The following is an 18,005-nucleotide window of genomic DNA, read 5'->3' as shown; positions in this document are numbered from 1 at the left end:
ATTTGGGGGATGAGGGAGGGTCTTTTAGAAGTTCGTAGGTCTCTTTTTTATTTTCTCAGAAGTACTGAGTTAGGTAGGAGGATTTAGTAATGTTGTAAACCGTGATTGACCACACACTCCAGCACCTTTAACATTGGTTTGCGGACCGCCGTTATATCATTGAAGAAGAAGGAGAATCTGTACTCTCAAAGGCTGTTGGGGCATTCACGTGCTCGTGGAAAGTGGGAAACTGAGAAGTGGGTTGTCAAAAGTCTTACATGATTGTGTTAGTGTTTTTTTGTGTGTGTTTTGACCAATTCTTCAACCAATTAGATTTTAGCTAGCTTGATAAGATCGGTGGACCAAGATTTCTGTCTGTAATAAAACCCTTTTGTGTGGGTGAAACTCATTCTGATTGGCTGGGCCTGGCTCCCCAGTGGGTGGGCCTATGCACCCCTGCCCAGTCCAGTGAAATCCATAAATTAGGGCCTTATTAATTTATTTAATTGACCGATTTCCCTATATGAACTGTAACTCAGTCAAATATTTGAAATTGTTGCATGTTGCGTTTATATTTTCTCTTGCCTACTTTTGAAAAAGGTCAAAGGTAATCGAGGAAACTCATTCGCCACTCACGTGTCATCAGGTAAATTACATTTACAGACAGGGGATCACCAAATACATGTTTAAAGGGCTATAAACAAGTGAAGTTAGTTGTGCAAGACATTTTATAAATAAAACATATCAGTAGCATGTTGTTTTTAAGCGTGTGCATGGTTTTCAAAACGCTTTCAAGACCAGACCGGGGTCTGGGGTTTGAGAAGTCAATGAGAGAAAGGAACAATTCTTCCTTAGTTGTTCATTTTCTCGAAATCTATAGGCACAACCTAGATTTGAGGCAATGTCTTTGGTAGTAGAACATGTTATTACCCCAACCTCATGAAAGTGACACGTTTTGATTTTCGTCAAAAACAACTTTATATCGAAGGAGTGCCTTTGAGTTGACGGCCTGCACATGCGCAGTTCGGTTCGAGAGACCGTTATACCCGATGACGTGTTTTCTACGTATCAGTTTAGCTAATCAACGTCGCCATGACATCACCTACGAGTGTGATCGGGGATTTATTTTGGACAAGCAGCTTTAGTCTATCTTCATACTGTACTGTCTTTAATGAAACTCTGTGGGAGGACCGTCTTCCGTTTGCCTACGAACGAAATGACACTCCTCGACCACTGGTCGTCATTAGTTACCACAGCCACAAAGTCATAGACCCCGCCTATTTCTACAATTTATCTTCTTCAAATTGTTGTTTCCATGAATTTATATAGACATTTTTACTTTGTGGTAACTAGTGTAAACCTCAACCACTTAGAAGCGGTTTAAGGGTCACAGCCTAAAGATGGGAACCTAGGTTACTTTTGTCCAAACGAGAAAACCCGAAAAAGTAGCCACAAGCGTCCTCTTCTCACAGCCTTTGTGCCAAAGAACCACAAGCGCAGCATGCGGGTGGGGTCAGTATTTTACATTCAGCGTGTTTGGTGCGCCACCTTGTGAAACATTATTGTTAAACCAATGATTTTCAACTTCCTCTACAATTTAAAAATGGCGTTGGTGGTTGTCAAGTAAACGAAAGACGCTTACTGGTGCTTGTAAGATGGCAAAAAATGTACCTATAATCGGTTTCTATCTTGCCTTTTAAGAGTACATGTGGCCGCAGTATTCAGTTAAACATTTAAGATCTATTTCATTGCTGCAGTTTGAGGTGAAACGTTGTCATGGCAGAAATGGAGGACGAAGAGTCAATGCTGGTAAGTGTTGTAGTGTTGCGCTGTAGCCAATTTCTATTTGTACTGAGACATGTTCACCTCAACGTATACAATAAAGCAACACACCGTGTAGCCTGTTTAGCTTGTTTAGAATGTCAAGCTGCAGTGTAGCCTACTTGGTTCTTTCAAAGTTCTGAAAATAAAAACGCACAGTTAAACATCCTGCCTGGCAGATAAGGTTATGATTACATGCAAGTGACATTTATCATAAAAACGTGTAAGGTATTTATTTATTCTCACAGAATAAGGGGCAAAACATTCAGGATAAAGCTCCTACGTTATTCAGGTTATGAATGGTCTTCATCAGCATATTGGTTACATTGTTGAATAAACACACGACTTCCCATCAGTAACACAGGCCAACTTGGACATGGAGGATATTACGGACAAGTATTGTCATGCTGACCGTTTGCATTCCATAAGTTTTTATTTTTATCAGCACAATGTTGGTTTACAGCCTACTTTGATATACTCAGGTATTTTCTGAAATGTTTTAGTGGTTTTGATCTCTGTCATAAATTAAGCTATTTTCTATCACAGCTCTACATTTCATGTTTTTGTTCCCAGGCCTTGATCAACTACTATTGCCACGAGAAGTATTTCAATCATGTATTAAATGCTGCAGCTGTGGCACAGAGGAAATTCAGCAATGATCCAATCTTCAGCTTTTTCCATGCCTACAGCACCCTGATGCAAGGTAAATGAGTACTCCATTGCTTAGTTTAAAACAATTAAATAAAGCAGCAACAGGGAGGTCCACAATTATTTGTTGTTTTGGCTCTATACTCCAGCACTCTGGATTTGAAATGATACAACTATGAGGTTAAATTGCAAGCTGTCAGCTTTAGTTATAGGGTAATTTCATCCATATCTGGTTAACCGTTTAGAAATTGCAGAATTTTTTGTACATAGCAGCCCCCCCACTTCATTTTGGAGTCACTTTTATTGTAAATAAGAATATAGACTTCCAGTCATTGTGCTAACGCTAGTTAGCATTGTCTCACAAAACTACCACTAACTTTCTTCATACTGGACACAGAGACATAAAAATAGTATCCATAAATTCATCTGACATCATTGCCAAAATACCGAAGTATCCCTTTAACCTCATAGTCATTGTATCATTTAAAATCCGAAGTGCTGGAGTACAGAGCCAAATCAACAAAAAATCTGTCACTGTCCAAATACTTTTGGACCTGTATATCTGTTTCATGTAATATCAATCACAGTGTGTTGTGAAACCTGTATTGTAATGTTTTTAAAAAATGTATAACTGCCTTAATTTTGGCAGCAGCTAATGTGGATCCATAATAAATACAAATCATTTATATGTTTCGTTTTAGATCAAATTCAGGAAGCCATCCATGAGTTTGAGACAATAAAAGATAGAAGAGATATGTCCCTCTGTACATTCATGGCTCTTGTTTTTGCTGAAAAGAAAAGGCCAAACCCAGGTAAACCCATATTTGTCTTGATCCATGTTTACGTCTCTGTGTATTTTTTTGTAGCTGAATCTATACACTTAACTTTTTATGTTGACTTCAGATCGAGATGTCATTCAGGAACTGGATGCCAAGGTGAAAGAGGACCGTAAAAGTGCAACACCTAAGGGTCTCTACTACGCTGGGATGTTCCTCTGGCTTCTGGGACGAAATGACAAAGCAAGGGAATACATAGAGAGGATGATCAAAGTCTCTAATGGTTCCCGAGAAGTGAGTTTGGTTATGTGTTTCTCTCAACTTGTATCAAATATTTTTCTTATTTTGAAGATGCATTTGCAAAAACTTACGAAGTCTGCAAGTGTCACTGTATACATACCTCAAACAGTTAAATGGATGAAATTCTGCCCACTATAGGGTTGCCTAGGGACGGCCTTTGTCAGCACTAGGATATTTGAGAATTTGTTTTAGGAGCATTTTTAGTGGAATTACTTGAAAACCAGGTAGAGGTCTACTCTGATTTATATTTGTCTACCCTTCTAACATTTGGATTAATGTCTGTTGTTCAGGGGATTATCCTTAAAGGCTGGATAGATCTGACCTCTGGTAAGGATGCATATGCCAAGAAGGCTGGGAAATACTTTGACGAAGGCCTGAAAGAGAAAGCAGATGTTTTCGCTCTGATGGGAAAGGTAAGAAGGCACACAACCCTTGTGTTGCCATGAATAGATTACTTCACTTGCAATGAGAAAAGATGTTAAGATATTGGAGACATTGTTGAGGTCTTTGTCACGTCTCATATTTCATGTGGCACCTAGTTATTGTGCCTGCATGATAATCCCCCATTGTGCTGTATTCTCTGTATCCCACAACCTCACTAGGATGACCGAGGCTATTATTCACTAACACAATCTGTTTCTCAATTTGTACCATATCTTGAATATTGAATGGACCGTTTTGAAATGCCAATGCTCTATGTTGCCTTATCTGTGGTAATACAGTGAGACCAATTGTTAGCTTGCTATCTTTTGCTCTTTGTGGAGAGTAATTTGCTTTTGAAACAGATGTACGACAGTGCATTTTACTTTCCCTCAACATGTCCATAAATTGTGTGATATTTTATCTGTTTCAGGCACATTACTATGAGTATCGGCATAATTATTCTGGAGCTTTGGAGACAGTCAACCAAGTGATTGTTAGTTTCCCTGGGTTCCTTCCTGCCTTTATCAAGAAGATGAAGCTTCTATTGACGCTGCAGGACTGGGAGCAAACTGTAGATGCAGCACAGAGGTATAGTATCTCATATTAGAGGTGATTTTGCTCTAGAATTTCTGTTTTCTTGTTACTTAAGCTAATGACACTGGAAATAATAGCTGGCTTTAATCTTAGTTTGTAAAGATTTGTTTGGATCAAATAAATACGTTCATTGATGGATTTGGTCAATCAATAGCAGCCATATAAAGAACGAGCCAGTCAGCCTTTGCAAGTGGCCCGTATTGAAGTGCAAATTAAAATGGAGCGTGATGCCTGGAACCAGTGGCATAATGACTGAGCCATTGTTCCTGACTGCTCGCCCGCTGGACCCTGGCCAGAGCCAGGGAATATGAAAAGGCTTTTGAGCTGAAGCGCTAGAGCCACACGTTTCCCAGGATGCACTTCTCCAGGTTCTATGAACTGCAGGAAGGAGGATCACTCAGGTGGAGCCCATTTCTAAGGGGACTAAGCCCAAGGCCAGAGCCACTGGTTTAGCCCTGCTGAGCCATAGCTCTTTGAACAGGAATGGACACATGCAGTGCACAGTCCGGTTCTCTCTTTTCTCATTGTCTAAGTGGGTGTTCTTCCTTAGATTGTATTCTCTCTCCCTTTCCTCCAGCCTTGTCGGGCACGGGCATATAAGCCATCATGGGAAGAAACGAATACAGTACTCTGACAACACCACATTTTCATTAGCATCAAACAAACAGTGCTGATCATTAAAGAGATGTTTCCTGTCCCATTCTAGGCTCTTGCAGAGGGATAAAAACAACCTAGAAGCCCTGAGAATGCTCGCTCTTCACTCCTTATGCAGAGAGGGGGACATCACAGAGGTAATTTCCAAACATTAAGAGTTAAAGGGATGGTTCGGGATTTTGGCAATGAAGCCCTTTATATATTTCCCCAGAGTCAGATGAACTCGTGGATACCATTTTTTATATCTGCTTCCAGTATGAAGAAAGTTAGAGGTAGTTTCGCGAGCCACTGCTAACTAGCGTTGCCGCAAAGACTGGAAGTCTTAGGGATCAGCTAGCATGCACTTCAACCTGTCACCACACAACTACGTGTGAATGGTACATAATGATTCCCATGATGTGTACGTGGTCAAGTGGGATACCCTTTTTACTTTTGGCAGTCACTAAACCTGCTCTCAAGTCTCGTCAGCAACTTGGACGCCCAAGAGCCTCACAGCCCAGAGCTTTTCTACAGGATGTCCTTGGCTTTCACACGGGTGGTAAGACTAATTTGATTTATTATTCGAGCGTATTGCATCTTCAGGATGCCCGGATGCCCAGCCCACATGGGCTTACAAGACACTGTATTCAGTGTTTTAATGCTTTTCGATAAAACAATGTTTTTACATGGAAACTACTGTGACTAGGTGTCACCTGAATAGATCGAGAACCCTTTCACTTCACCTTGTAACATTACAGTCCCTGAACCAGGACAATTGCATGTCTGACATGAGGTATATACAAAGACTTAACTCTGTTGTCATTTGCTAGTGTGGAAGAAATGAGAAAGTGATTCAGCAGACCCACATCATGGTGGACAGAGCCTTCTCCCAAGCCCAAGGGGATTCTGATCTGGCCACAGAGCTGGGCTACCAGTTTGTTCTGCAGGGAAGAATCAAAGAGGCTATGAAGTGGTACAAGACTGCCATGACTCTGGACGAAACAAGTGTCTCGGCTTTGACAGGTGAGACAGGCTTCCCTGATTGTTTAGACATATGCCATAGATCTCAAACTTTTTAGCTGTAATGTAGCTATGCATGTAATTCTATACCTACAGTTGAAGTCTGCATACACTTATGTTGGAGTCATTACAACTCGTTTTTCAACCACTCCACAAATTTCTTGTTAACAAACTATAGTTTTGGCAAGTCGGTTAGGACATCTACTTTGTGCATGACACAAGTAATTTTTTCCAACAATTGTTTACAGACAGACTATTTCACAATTCCAGTTGGTCAGAAGTTTACGTACACTAAGTTGACTGTGCCTTTAAACAGCATGGAAAATTCCAGAAAATGATGTCATGGCTTTAGAAGCTTCTGATAGGCTAATTGACATCATTTGAGTCAATTGAAGGCGTACCTGTGGATGTATTTCAAGGTCTACCTTCAAACTTCAAACTCAGTGCCTCTTTGCTTGACATCATGGGAAAATCAAAAGAAATCAGCCAAGACCCCAGAAAAAAATTGGAGACCTCCACAAGTCTGGTTCATCCTTGGGAGCAATTTCCAAACGCCTGAAGGTACCACGTTCATCTGTACAAACAATAGTATGCAAGTATAAACAGCATGGGACCACACAGCCGTCATACCGCTCAGGAAGGAGACGCGGTCTGTCTACTAGAGATGAACTTACTTTGGTGTGAAAAGTGCAAATGTATTTTATTTTACCTTTATTTAACCTCTTAGTGATCCCTTCACGCGCCGATCCCTTCACGCGCCAATCCCTTTAGCGGGTTCGATTTGACAACATCCAGTGAAATTGCAGAGCGCCAAATTCAAACTACAGAAATATCAATATTCAACATTCACAAAAATATAAGTGTAATACATCAAAATAAAGCTTAAATTCTTGTTAATCCAGCCGCTATGTCAGATTTCAAAAAGGCTTTACGGCGAAAGCAGACCATGCAATTATCTGAGGACAGCGCCCCGTATACAAACACATGAAAATAATTTTTCAACCAGGCAGGTGCGACACAAAAGTCAGAAATAACGATATAATAAATTCCTTACCTTTTGAAGATCTTCTTTTTACAATCCCAAATGTCTGTGACACAATGAATGGTCGTTTTGTTCGATAAATTCCTTCTTTATATCCCCAAAATGTCCATTTATTTGATTCAGAAATACACCGGTTCCAACTAGCCCAACATGACTACAAAGTATCTAATAAGTTACCTGTAAACTTGGTCCAAACATTTCAAACAACGTTCCTAATCCAACCTCATGTATCCTAAAATGTAAATAATCGATAAAATTTAAGACGGGATAATCTGTTTCCAATACCGATGAAAAATAACACGGAGCGCACTCCTGTTCACGCACACTAAAATAGTAGGGACCTTCAGAGTGACACATGGAATGAATAGCACTACTTCTTCATTTCTCAAAAGAAAAACATCGACCAATTTCTAAAGACTGTTGACATCTAGTGGAAGCCATAGGAACTGCAACCAGGTTCCTAATAATACGGGTATCTATTTATCTTTATTTAACTAGGCAAGTCAGTTAAGACAAATCTTATTTTCAATGACAGCCTAGGAACAGTGGGTTAACTGCCTTGTTCAGGGGCAGAACGACAGATTTTCACAGAACGACAGATTTGTCAGCTCGGGGATTCGATCTTCGGTTACTAGAACAACAGCAAAGTGTCACAGCCGTCAAAAGAAGTGGACCAAAGTGCAGCGTGGTAAGCGAACATTTTCCTTTTTATTGAAAATGTCGCCAACAAAACAACAAACGAACGAAACAACCGTGAAGCTTACAGGGCTATAGTGCCACAAACAAAGTTAACTACCCACAATCACAGGTGGGAAAAAGGGCTGCCTAAGTATGATTCCCAATCAGAGACAATGATAGACAGCTGTCCCTGATTGAGAACCATACCCGGCCAAAACATAGAAACACAAAATCATAGAAGTAAAGGACATAGAATGCCCACCCAAATCACACCCTGACCAAACCAAAAAGAGACATAAAAAAGGCTCTCTAAGGTCAGGGCGTGACACAAAGGACCTTGTGAAGATGCTGGAGGAAACGGGTACAAAAGTATCTATATCCACAGTAAAACGAGTCCTATATCGACATAACCTGAAAGGCCGCTCAGCAAGGAAGAAGCCACTGCTCCAAAACCACCATAAAATGCCAGACTACGGTTTGCAACTGCACATGGGGACAAAGATTGTACTTTTTGGAGAAATGTCCTCTGATCTGATGAAACATAAATAGAACTGTTTGGCCTTAATGACCATCGTTTTGTTTGGAGGAAAAAGGGGGAGGCTTGCAAGCCGAAGAACACCATCCCAACCGTGAAGCACGGGGGTGGCAGCATCATGTTGTGGGGGTGCTTTGCTGCAGGAGGGACTGGTGCACTTCACAAAATAGATGGTGTCATGAGGTAGGAAAATTCTGTGGATATTTTGAAGCAACATCTCAAGACATCAGTCAGGAAGTTAAAGCTTGGTCGCAAATGGGACTTCCAAATGGACAATGACCCCAAGCATACTTCCAAAGTTGTGGCAAAATGGCTTAAGGACAACAAAATCAAGGTATTGGAGTGGCCATCACAAAGCCCTGACCTCAATCCTATAGAACATTTGTGGACAGAACTGAAAAGGCATGTGCGAGCAAGGAGGCCTATAAACCTGACTCAGTTACACCAGCTCTGTCAGGAGGAATGGGCCAAAATTCACCAAACCTATTGTGGGAAGCTTGTGGAAGGCTACCCAAAACGTTTGACCCAAGTTTAACAATTTCAAGGCAATGCTACCAAATACTAATTGAGTGTATGTAAACTGTGATGAAAGAAATAAAAGCTGAAATACATAATTCTCTCCTATTATTCTGACATTTCACATTCTTAAAATAAAGTGGTGATCCTAACTGACCTAAGACAGGGAATTTTTACTTGGATTAAATGTCAAGAATTCTGAAAAACTGAGTTTATTAAATGTATTTGGCTAAGGTGTATGTAAACTTCCGACATCAGCTATATAGATTTTGGTAACGTTTATTCTTCATTATAATATTATAAACCAGCTATAAACAAATAATGAAGTTGTAAATCCTTTAGATATAGATTGTAAAAACATCTGATCTGTATTGCCAGGTATTATCAGGTGCCAGCTGATCGAGGGAAACTTGGAGGATGCAGAGCAACAGCTGGAGTTTCTCACAGAGATCCAGCAGTCTATCGGGAAATCAGGGGTAAGGCTGATAGAGAGATATTGCTCTGTTCAATCCAGTTCAAAGTCCTCGCCGAAGTAATTATATTTCTAATTCTACTTTTGACATTAATATCTAGTGTTTGGTCATCTAGTGAAGCTTAGTAGCTTTTTGGCAGCTTTTTGTTTAGGTAATGGAAGTTCTTTAGAAATGTGTGGGCTTTCCTGTGTTTGCTAAGCCCTTAACAGTGACATCAGCTTGGATATGTAACCGGTGAGTAACAGCTGGTCCTGTGGATCTTAAGTATTATAGGGGAGACTCTGGGTACATTCCAAATGGCACCTTATTCCCTTTATAGTGCACTATAAAGGCCCATAGGGCTCTGGTCAAAAGTAGTGCACTATATAGGTAATAGGGTGCCATTTGGCACGCTCTGCTGTACCTTGGTCCTACAAACCATGTTGTGTTAGAGCTGCCTTACTGAGCTGAATACTGTTGTGTGAACCTGTTGACACCCTTGGCATGCTCTTTCCTCTCTGTCAGGAGCTGCTGTACCTGCGCGCCATGCTGGCTGTGAAGAAACGCATGTCACAGGATGAGGTCACCAACCTGCTGAATGATGCCGTGGACACCCACTTCTCCACACTGCAGGGCCTGCCACTGGGGGTGGACTACTTTGAGAAGCTCAACCCTGACTTCCTGCTGGAGATCGTCAAGGAGTACATAGCACTCTGTCCTGCTAAGGTCAGTCTGGAGAGATATATACATATTTTAAGGTTTTATTATAGGGGACTATAGATAAGGAGAGGAGAGAAAGGTGGAAAGATCGACTTGGGGATTGAACCCCTGTCTCCAGGTGGGGGGGGGGGGGGGGCTTTGCATATCTACAGATGCATTTATAGAGATTACTGTCAGTCATTTCTGACACCACATTTACTGGGATTAACAAACAATACAAAGATGTTGTCACAGGTCGTAAATAGATTTTTAGCCCCCGTCGTGTCATTCATTGTGGTCTTGATTGTAGAGATGTGTGTGTTAGCCTCCAGCCCAGGGCCAGCCTCCTGCCCCTCAGCTCCAACACTGTGCCTCTGTGTTGGACACTGTGGTCAAGATAGTACCTGGACTCCTACAAGGTGTCTTCCTATTGGCCAAAGTTAGGTTTCAGTCTGGTGAGTTTCAACTGAATTGCATGTGACACAATTCTGCTCTGTTTTCATGCCAAGTTGTTCTCAACATGGCTGATAACAATTAATGGGTTTGATGGCAATGCTGATGTCCTTTAGGTGACATTGACTCTGCTCAGAGCAGCCTCCAACACTGCCTGGACCAGTGTCCCTCCCATGCTGAGGCCCACCTGCTCATGGCACAGATCCACCTCTTACAAGGCAACTACAAGCTCTCCTCCCAGTCTCTGGAGCTTTGCCTCAGTCACAACTTTGCGGTAAGAACAGCATTCCAGATGAACGTGATATTAGATCAAACAGAACTGTTATGGGAGCATCCATCCTCTAATAACTGTGCTGCTCCCTGCCAGGTCCGAGAGCACCCTGTGTATCACCTTATAAAGGCCCAGGCCCAGAAGAAGATGGGAGAGCTCCAAGAGGCCATCCAGACTCTGCAGATGGCCATGATCCTGCCGGGGGTCCGCAGGGCCGGTGCCTCAGCCAAATCCAAGAACAAGAAGGTGGAGCTGAGCTCTGCTGACTGTGTGTCCGTGTTCCTGGAACTCGCCGAGGCCCTCTGGCTCAACGGAGAACAGGTAAGGGAACATGGAGAGAACAAGCTCAGCAACAGAGAGTATTATTCAATATATCTTGAGTTATGCCCATCTTTCTAGGAACCGTGTACTTTCCAGGAACTCATGAAATGCAGATCCTCCATATTTTATTGTACTTACATTCCCGGTAGTGTTTGTCCATTCTCTTCTGTCTCAGTCATGTCGTTGCCCAGTGTTGAACAGTGAAGTCTGATTCATGAATGTGGGTTTGACGTTTCAGCACGAAGCCGCCAAAGTGATGCAAGACGCCATCAACGAGTTCTCGGGCACTCCTGAGGAGCTGCGTGTCACCATCGCCAATGCTGACCTGGCTCTGCTGCGTGGCGACACCGAGCTTGCGCTGAGCATGCTCAGAAACATCACCCCTGAGCAGCCCTACTATATACAGGCCAAGGAGAAGATGGCCAACATATATCTGAATCACAGGAAAGAGAAGCGCCTTTATGCCAGTTGTTACAGGTGAGGAACAACACGGCATTATAAAAAAGGCTATAGTCTGACCGTTAGGCACACAAACTGTTCACTAATGGTGTTTGACATGTAGCTTAGGGTAACAAATAGTTTATTATTTCTTGAAACCACGTCTCTTATTCAGTGTACTAACCACATCCCCCATTGCTGTGTCAGCCCACCCACCCATGCCATAGCAGCAGTCAGTCCATAACAGTATGCAGGCCACAAGTTCACAGCAAATCAAGTGTAAATGTTCAACTTTATCCACTCATGCAGCAAGGCTGTAATGTGCAAAGCTGCCTGCAGTGTTTAAAAGTGAGCCGAAGGCCCATCACCTCATCTCTGATACTATACTTGTGTTGACAGAATTTTCCACACAGAGACACCGCTGGGAAGCCATTAAGGATGAGTGAACCTCAGAGCAGAGCAGACCCATGTCTGTATAATGTGATTGAATCTTATTCTAGACATTCTAGATATTCTATGTGATATTTTTCCTGTCTTTCCTCAGAGAATTAGTAGAGAAGCTGCCCAGTCCTCATACATATCTTTTACTTGGGGATGCTTATGTGAATATCCAAGAGGTAGGTATGAAATTGAATATCGATTAATCTCGTTGTTGCCCAAAACGAGGCAATGCAAGGCTTGCAGGGTTTTGGGGTATTTTACAGTAGTGTGTTCATAGGAAGTAGTATTATGCAGTGTTTTATTAATTCATGCATATATTTATAAAGAGTCAACATCTGTGCATTGTGCTTATCTTCCTTCATGACTCCCTCACTGTGGAATGTTGAATCATCACAGTTAATGTTCGGTACAGCTAAATGTCACTAAGTCAAGTCCGTTTATCCGCAGCCAGAGAAGGCCATTGAGATCTACGAACAGGCTCTGAAGAAAAACCCCAAAGATGGAGCTCTGGCCAGCAAGATTGGGAAAGCTCTCGTCAAGACTCACAATTACGTCAAGGTCTGTATACTAACTGGGGAGCTACACTGAGGCATCGGGAAAACAGTAGCTGCTACACTGGATGTGTACATTTTTGCCGCGCAAGCACGTCAAATTATTACAAATAAAACCAGAGCGTAATTTTACGCTAAGTAATGCAATCCTCTCACAGCTGTGCTACTTATGCCCAGGTTTCTTTTAAATAAATTGGAGTGTCTTACATGCTGACCACACCGCCCACATCGCGTGCGTTGCAAAATAAATGTACACATACATGTTCTTCAATCAAATCAAGTTTATTTGCTATAGCAATCATTGGACCCACACTTCAATCATTGGACCCACACTGCTCGCACGCGTCTGCGTAGCTAGGTGCTAAAATAGAACTTGGTTCTATTTGTGATGCTTGATGCGCTGCAAGTCCCGCCTCTCCCATCTCCTCATTTGTTCTTAGGACCATATACCCACGTTGGTGATTGAAAGATGAACTGAGATCCACACTCCAGTCCAGTTGGTGGTGGTAATGCATCTTAAAGTTGGTTGCCAACCGCCATATAAAGTCCAAAGAAGAAGAAGAAGCCTGAAGGAGGAGAGATTACTAGAAACAAACTCAGTTTACCATTTCTTCAGTGGATTAATTGTCAGAGTAGAGGACCTTGTGCATTTCAGGTAAAATAACAACGCAATGTTTATATCCCAGGACAAATTAGCTAGCAACAGCAAGCTAGCTAGCTACATTTCCATAAATGTTTAATGCTTTTCGACCTGTCCCCAAATTAATATACTTGGTTCCGAGTTCGTTTTGATATTTCAACCTACGTGTCCTGATAACGTCTAGTGTGGGTGGAAAAAAATCTACATGAGCGCGATGGCGCACGCACTGCAAAAGTTACGTATCCAGTGTAGCAGGCCTGTAAGAAAAAAAAAACATTCAAAGATCAATCTATAGTAGTCAATAGCTGTATGATTCACCGCTGTTATTCACAGGCAATCAATTACTATGAAGCTGCTCTGAAGACTGAGCAGCAGAACTTCCTGCGATATGACCTGGCTGAACTGCTTATGAAGATGAGACAGTACGAGAGGTGTGAGAAAGTTTTGCAAGAGGCTCTCGCCCATGAACCAGGTAAGCTGGACATCATTGCTACAGTTTTGAACATTTTGTATGTTAAATTCTATGTTTTGTTGCTGTTCATAAATTACAATGATAATACATAGTTACTTATATAGCGCTTTTCCGACTTCTCACTCGTCACCTTGTGCTGTTTTGTCTAGTAAATGAGCTGCCGTTGCTAACCGATGATTGTCGCTATCTGGTCCTGTTGGCCAAGATCCAAGGCAAGGTTGACAAAAACGAGGATGCTTTACTTTCCTTGCAACGAGTAAGTATTCTGATATTGTAAAAGCCATTATGCTAAGCAATGAGAGAAACTGAAATATATTATTATGATCATTTCTAAGATTGAAAATCTGTCTCCTCTAAAATACATGCATAATTCACAACATTGCTATTTCTTAGCTATGCTCTGAACCCAGACTTGTGTTTTCTTTTAGGCCCGGGATGTGCAGGCCAAGGTGTTGAAGCGGGTGCAGTTGGAGCAGCCAGACGCTGTCTCCATGCAGAAGCAGCTCGCTGCAGAGATCTGTGGCGAGATCGCTAAACACTACACGAGTCTTAGAGGCTATGAGAGAGCAGTGAAATTCTACAAAGAAGCTCTTGTCTATTGTGAGAGTGATGGCAAGGTCGGTGCAGCTGAATCAAGCCTTCAGTGTGTGCTCCCTGCAGCTGTATTTGTGAATCCCCAGCATCCCTTTCTTTCTATGCAGTTTTTGTATTTGCTAATTTGCATATTACAGTAGTTTATCATGTTAATAATCAATAAATGTTTATAATTACATTCAAATAAATTATTATGAATGTGTAAATGTATGTTTAATGCCAGCAGGGCATACTGCAACATTTGCTCATAGGAAATGGTATTATAGTTATGATGCTAGAAGGTAATTGGTTAACAAAGTTGAATTCAATTGAATGCTTTCATTGTTACCAGGTGATTATGGAGCTGGCGCGGTTGTACCTCACTCTAGATGATGTGGATGGCTGCCAACAGCAATGCAGTGTCCTTCTGAAGAGTGACCAGGTCAATGAAGATGCAACACTGGTTAGTTCTATTTATATGCCATTTCTGTCAAGTCCCAAAGGAAAATCCTATTGTAAAACTTGATTGTTTTCCGAACTTCTCTGTTTCCTCGTAGATGATGGCTGACCTGATGTTCAGGAAGCAGGACTATGAGCAAGCCGTTTTCCACTTTCAGCAGCTACTGGAGCGCAAACCAGGTGTGACAGGTCTCTGTTTCTCTTAGGTCTGAATACACAACTTCCCCCCTAAAATAGAATTTAAATTGAGATTTGTAAAGCTTGAAAAGGAAGCGTAAGAACCTCAATGTAAATATGCACTGCTGATTTGACCTCCCCTGGAAGGGAAGTAATGTCTTTCCCATATGTTCCTGCCAGACAACTACCCAACACTATCACGTCTAATCGACCTGCTGAGGAGAGCTGGGAAGTTAGAGGAAGTTCCCAGGTTTCTGGAGATGGCTGAAAAACATTCCTCCAGGGCAAAGTTTGACCCTGGGTTTAACTACTGCAAAGGACTTTATCTGTGGTAAGTGCATTAGTCAAAAGTATCTTTAGCTAGATTGATTATGGTGTCTTTTTTAAATAATTAAGTTGTATTTGTTGCCCAGGTACACAGGTGAACCCAATGATGGGTTGCGACACTTCAACAAGGCACGGAAAGACAACGACTGGGGTCAGAATGCTGTGTACAACATGATTGAGATCTGTCTTAACCCAGACAATGACACCATGGGAGGAGAAGTCTTTGAGAACCTAGATGGTGACATGGGGTGTGTTACATGTGCAGTAATTTGTTATTTTTGTCATTTTTATTAGGATCCCCATTAGCTAACGCCGTAACGCTAGCTAATCTTACTGGGCTCCAACACCAATTAACAAGACATTACAAATAACCACAAATCAAGACTTCACAACATTAAACAAGTAGACAATACAGACAAAATATCTGACAGGAAACACATTTAACATTCAGTTGATGCTTTCTATTTCCTGTCCAGTCATGGTCTATCGCATTTCACCTTTCTTGGAGGTGGATTTACTTTTTGCGTGAGGAACATGGAGTTCCATTCAGCTATGTATTTCAATGAACAGCTGAATATTAGCTGTGGACATGTTTTTTAATGCTTACAGTGACTATACACTGAGTGTACAAAACATTAGGAACACCTGCTATTTCCATGACATAGACTGACCAGGTGAATGCTGTGATCCCTTATTGATGTCTCTTGTTAAATCCACTTCAATCAGTGTAGATGAACAGTTTCCTGCATGTATCAAGAATGGTCCACCACCCAAAGGACATCCAGCCAACTGTGGGAAGCATTGGAGTCAATATGGGCCAGCATCCCTGTGGAACGGTTTCGACACCTTGTAGAGTCCATGCCCCGACGAATTGAGGCTGTTCTGAGGGCAAAGAGGGGGGGAAGGGTGCAACTCAATATTAGGAAGGTGTTCTTAATGTGTTGTACACTCAGTGTATATTTTAGCTAAAACACAAATCCTTATGTCCATGTTATACTTGCTCATTTATCTGGCTGTCATTGATGTAAATGCACTTCCTTTTCCATTTTCATCTATGCTCAGGAACTCTACTGAGAAGCAGGAGTCAGAGCAGCTCGCCGTGAGGACAGCAGAGAAGCTCCTGAATGAGTTAAAGCCCCAGACAGCCGGTGGACACGTCCAACTACGGATCCTAGAGAACTACTGCTTTCTGGCCACCAAGCAGAAAGCCAACGTCGAGAAAGCCCTGAATGTTTTCACAGAGATTGCAAACAATGAGGTAAGTCAACTCCAGATGGTGTACATAAGTGTTCACACACACACCCTTAGCAAATCTAACATCACTACGCGGGTGAATTTTCTTAGGCTTTCTCTTTGCTTTACACTTTCTTGATGCTGACTTGAGGTTTCCTTAACAGCTTATTTGAGTAACTTACTATGTCTTTAACATAGTAAGATAACTTGTGTAAGATAATATCCTGTTGCGCAAATTGAATCCTCCTTGCTGACAAGGAAGCCTTTGTTTGCATTTTTGGATACTCTTGTCTACTTCATAGAAATAGAGGGAAATGTTAGACCTGATTCGCTGTAAAATGACACCGAACTAACCAGAGCTCTCTGTTTTAACTTAGAAGGACCATGTGCCTGCACTGCTAGCCATGGCGACAGCCTACATGATTCTCAAACAAACCCCTCGAGCCAGGAACCAGCTCAAACGCGTAGCTAAGATGAACTGGAGCATTGTTGACGCTGACGAGTTTGAGAAGAGCTGGCTGCTTCTGGCCGACATCTACATCCAGTCAGGGAAATATGACATGGCCGGGGAACTCTTGAAGAGATGCCTTCGCCATAATAAGGTCAATGCATACCCTTGATCAAAAATGTATCCGAATGAGTTTGAGTCACTCACGGTAACAGTCATTGTTAATTTTCACAGTCCTGCTGTAAAGCTTATGAATACATGGGCTACATTATGGAGAAGGAGCAGGCATTCCGGGATGCAGCGCTGAACTATGAAATGGCTTGGAAATATGGAAACCAAACGAACCCCACGATAGGTATGTTTAAGGACATCTTGTACATGCTGCCATTAGATTTTTAAAAAATTATGTAAATATACAACAGTCCATGAATAGTAGTATGTGTTTGTCCCAGGATACAAGCTTGCATTCAACTACCTGAAAGCAAAGAGGCATGTTGATGCCATAGATGTCTGTCATAAGGTAAGTTGAAATCGTAGCTTCACATGTTATTTTTGTTGAATTGTGATTTTTGTTTACGTGTTGTCATTGAATAATATCATATGCATAAACTAAATATTCATGTTTTGTTTAGGTTTTGGATGCTCACCCCAATTATCCAAAGATGAGGAAGGACATCTTGGACAAAGCTCGGGCAGCTTTGCGGTCTTAACATAAATGTTTTAGCGAGAGAGAGTGCAGTGTGTGGGTGTATTATTGATAAATCTTTTTTGATGTGTTTTGTTATCAAGCATTATTACTTAGGTAAGTATTTGGATGTAATTATAAATGGAATTTTGGAGGGATGAGAGACAGTGCTTTTTATAAACGTGATTACAATACAAAACACATTGTTGTAGAGTTATTGTGTTTTTCTTACAATGCAATGAAAACAGTGACTCTGTTTCAACACTCTAAAGAAAGACGTATTGCTTTGCAATAAATGTCACAGAGTTCAATCTTAATCTTAAATAAATCTTAATTGTACACCTTATTAACATGTCATTATATACGAGAGCAGACATGGTGATGTCCCAAATGTTCCTGG

The 18,005-nt window shown here is 41.6% G+C and overlaps 1 protein-coding gene across 1 annotated transcript; it reads left to right on the top strand.

Annotated features, from left to right (window-relative positions):
* Window positions 1-1,596: 1,596 nt before the first annotated feature.
* Window positions 1,597-17,921, top strand: ttc21b (tetratricopeptide repeat domain 21B). The gene is made up of 29 exons (XM_039014964.1): window positions 1,597-1,788; window positions 2,374-2,503; window positions 3,150-3,260; window positions 3,352-3,518; window positions 3,815-3,937; window positions 4,378-4,535; window positions 5,248-5,332; window positions 5,635-5,733; window positions 6,005-6,197; window positions 9,344-9,441; window positions 9,943-10,143; window positions 10,442-10,571; window positions 10,686-10,843; window positions 10,937-11,161; window positions 11,400-11,638; window positions 12,144-12,216; window positions 12,488-12,598; window positions 13,565-13,703; window positions 13,853-13,959; window positions 14,132-14,320; window positions 14,629-14,739; window positions 14,834-14,915; window positions 15,093-15,243; window positions 15,326-15,487; window positions 16,302-16,497; window positions 16,850-17,074; window positions 17,155-17,275; window positions 17,373-17,440; window positions 17,553-17,921. Exons 1-29 carry the CDS (start codon window positions 1,756-1,758, stop codon window positions 17,628-17,630), a joined length of 3,963 nt encoding a protein of 1,320 aa, XP_038870892.1. The 5' UTR covers window positions 1,597-1,755; the 3' UTR covers window positions 17,631-17,921.
* Window positions 17,922-18,005: the final 84 nt, after the last annotated feature.

Source organism: Salvelinus namaycush, chromosome 19 (genome assembly GCF_016432855.1).
Source record: "Salvelinus namaycush isolate Seneca chromosome 19, SaNama_1.0, whole genome shotgun sequence".
Classification (NCBI taxonomy): Eukaryota; Metazoa; Chordata; class Actinopteri; order Salmoniformes; family Salmonidae; genus Salvelinus; species Salvelinus namaycush.
Note: the sequence above shows the minus strand (reverse complement) of the source record. Positions and strands in the feature narration are given on the sequence as shown.

What these genes read in the sequence shown, in the direction of transcription:
- ttc21b (XM_039014964.1), top strand. Translation starts at nt 1,756, where the DNA reads ATGGCAGAAATGGAGGACGAAGAGTCAATGCTG. An exon ending in AACCTAGATGGTGACATGGG is followed by an intron (nt 15,488 to 16,301) that starts GTGTGTTACATG and finishes ATCTATGCTCAG; the next exon opens with GAACTCTACTGAGAAGCAGG. An exon ending in CAGAGATTGCAAACAATGAG is followed by an intron (nt 16,498 to 16,849) that starts GTAAGTCAACTC and finishes GTTTTAACTTAG; the next exon opens with AAGGACCATGTGCCTGCACT.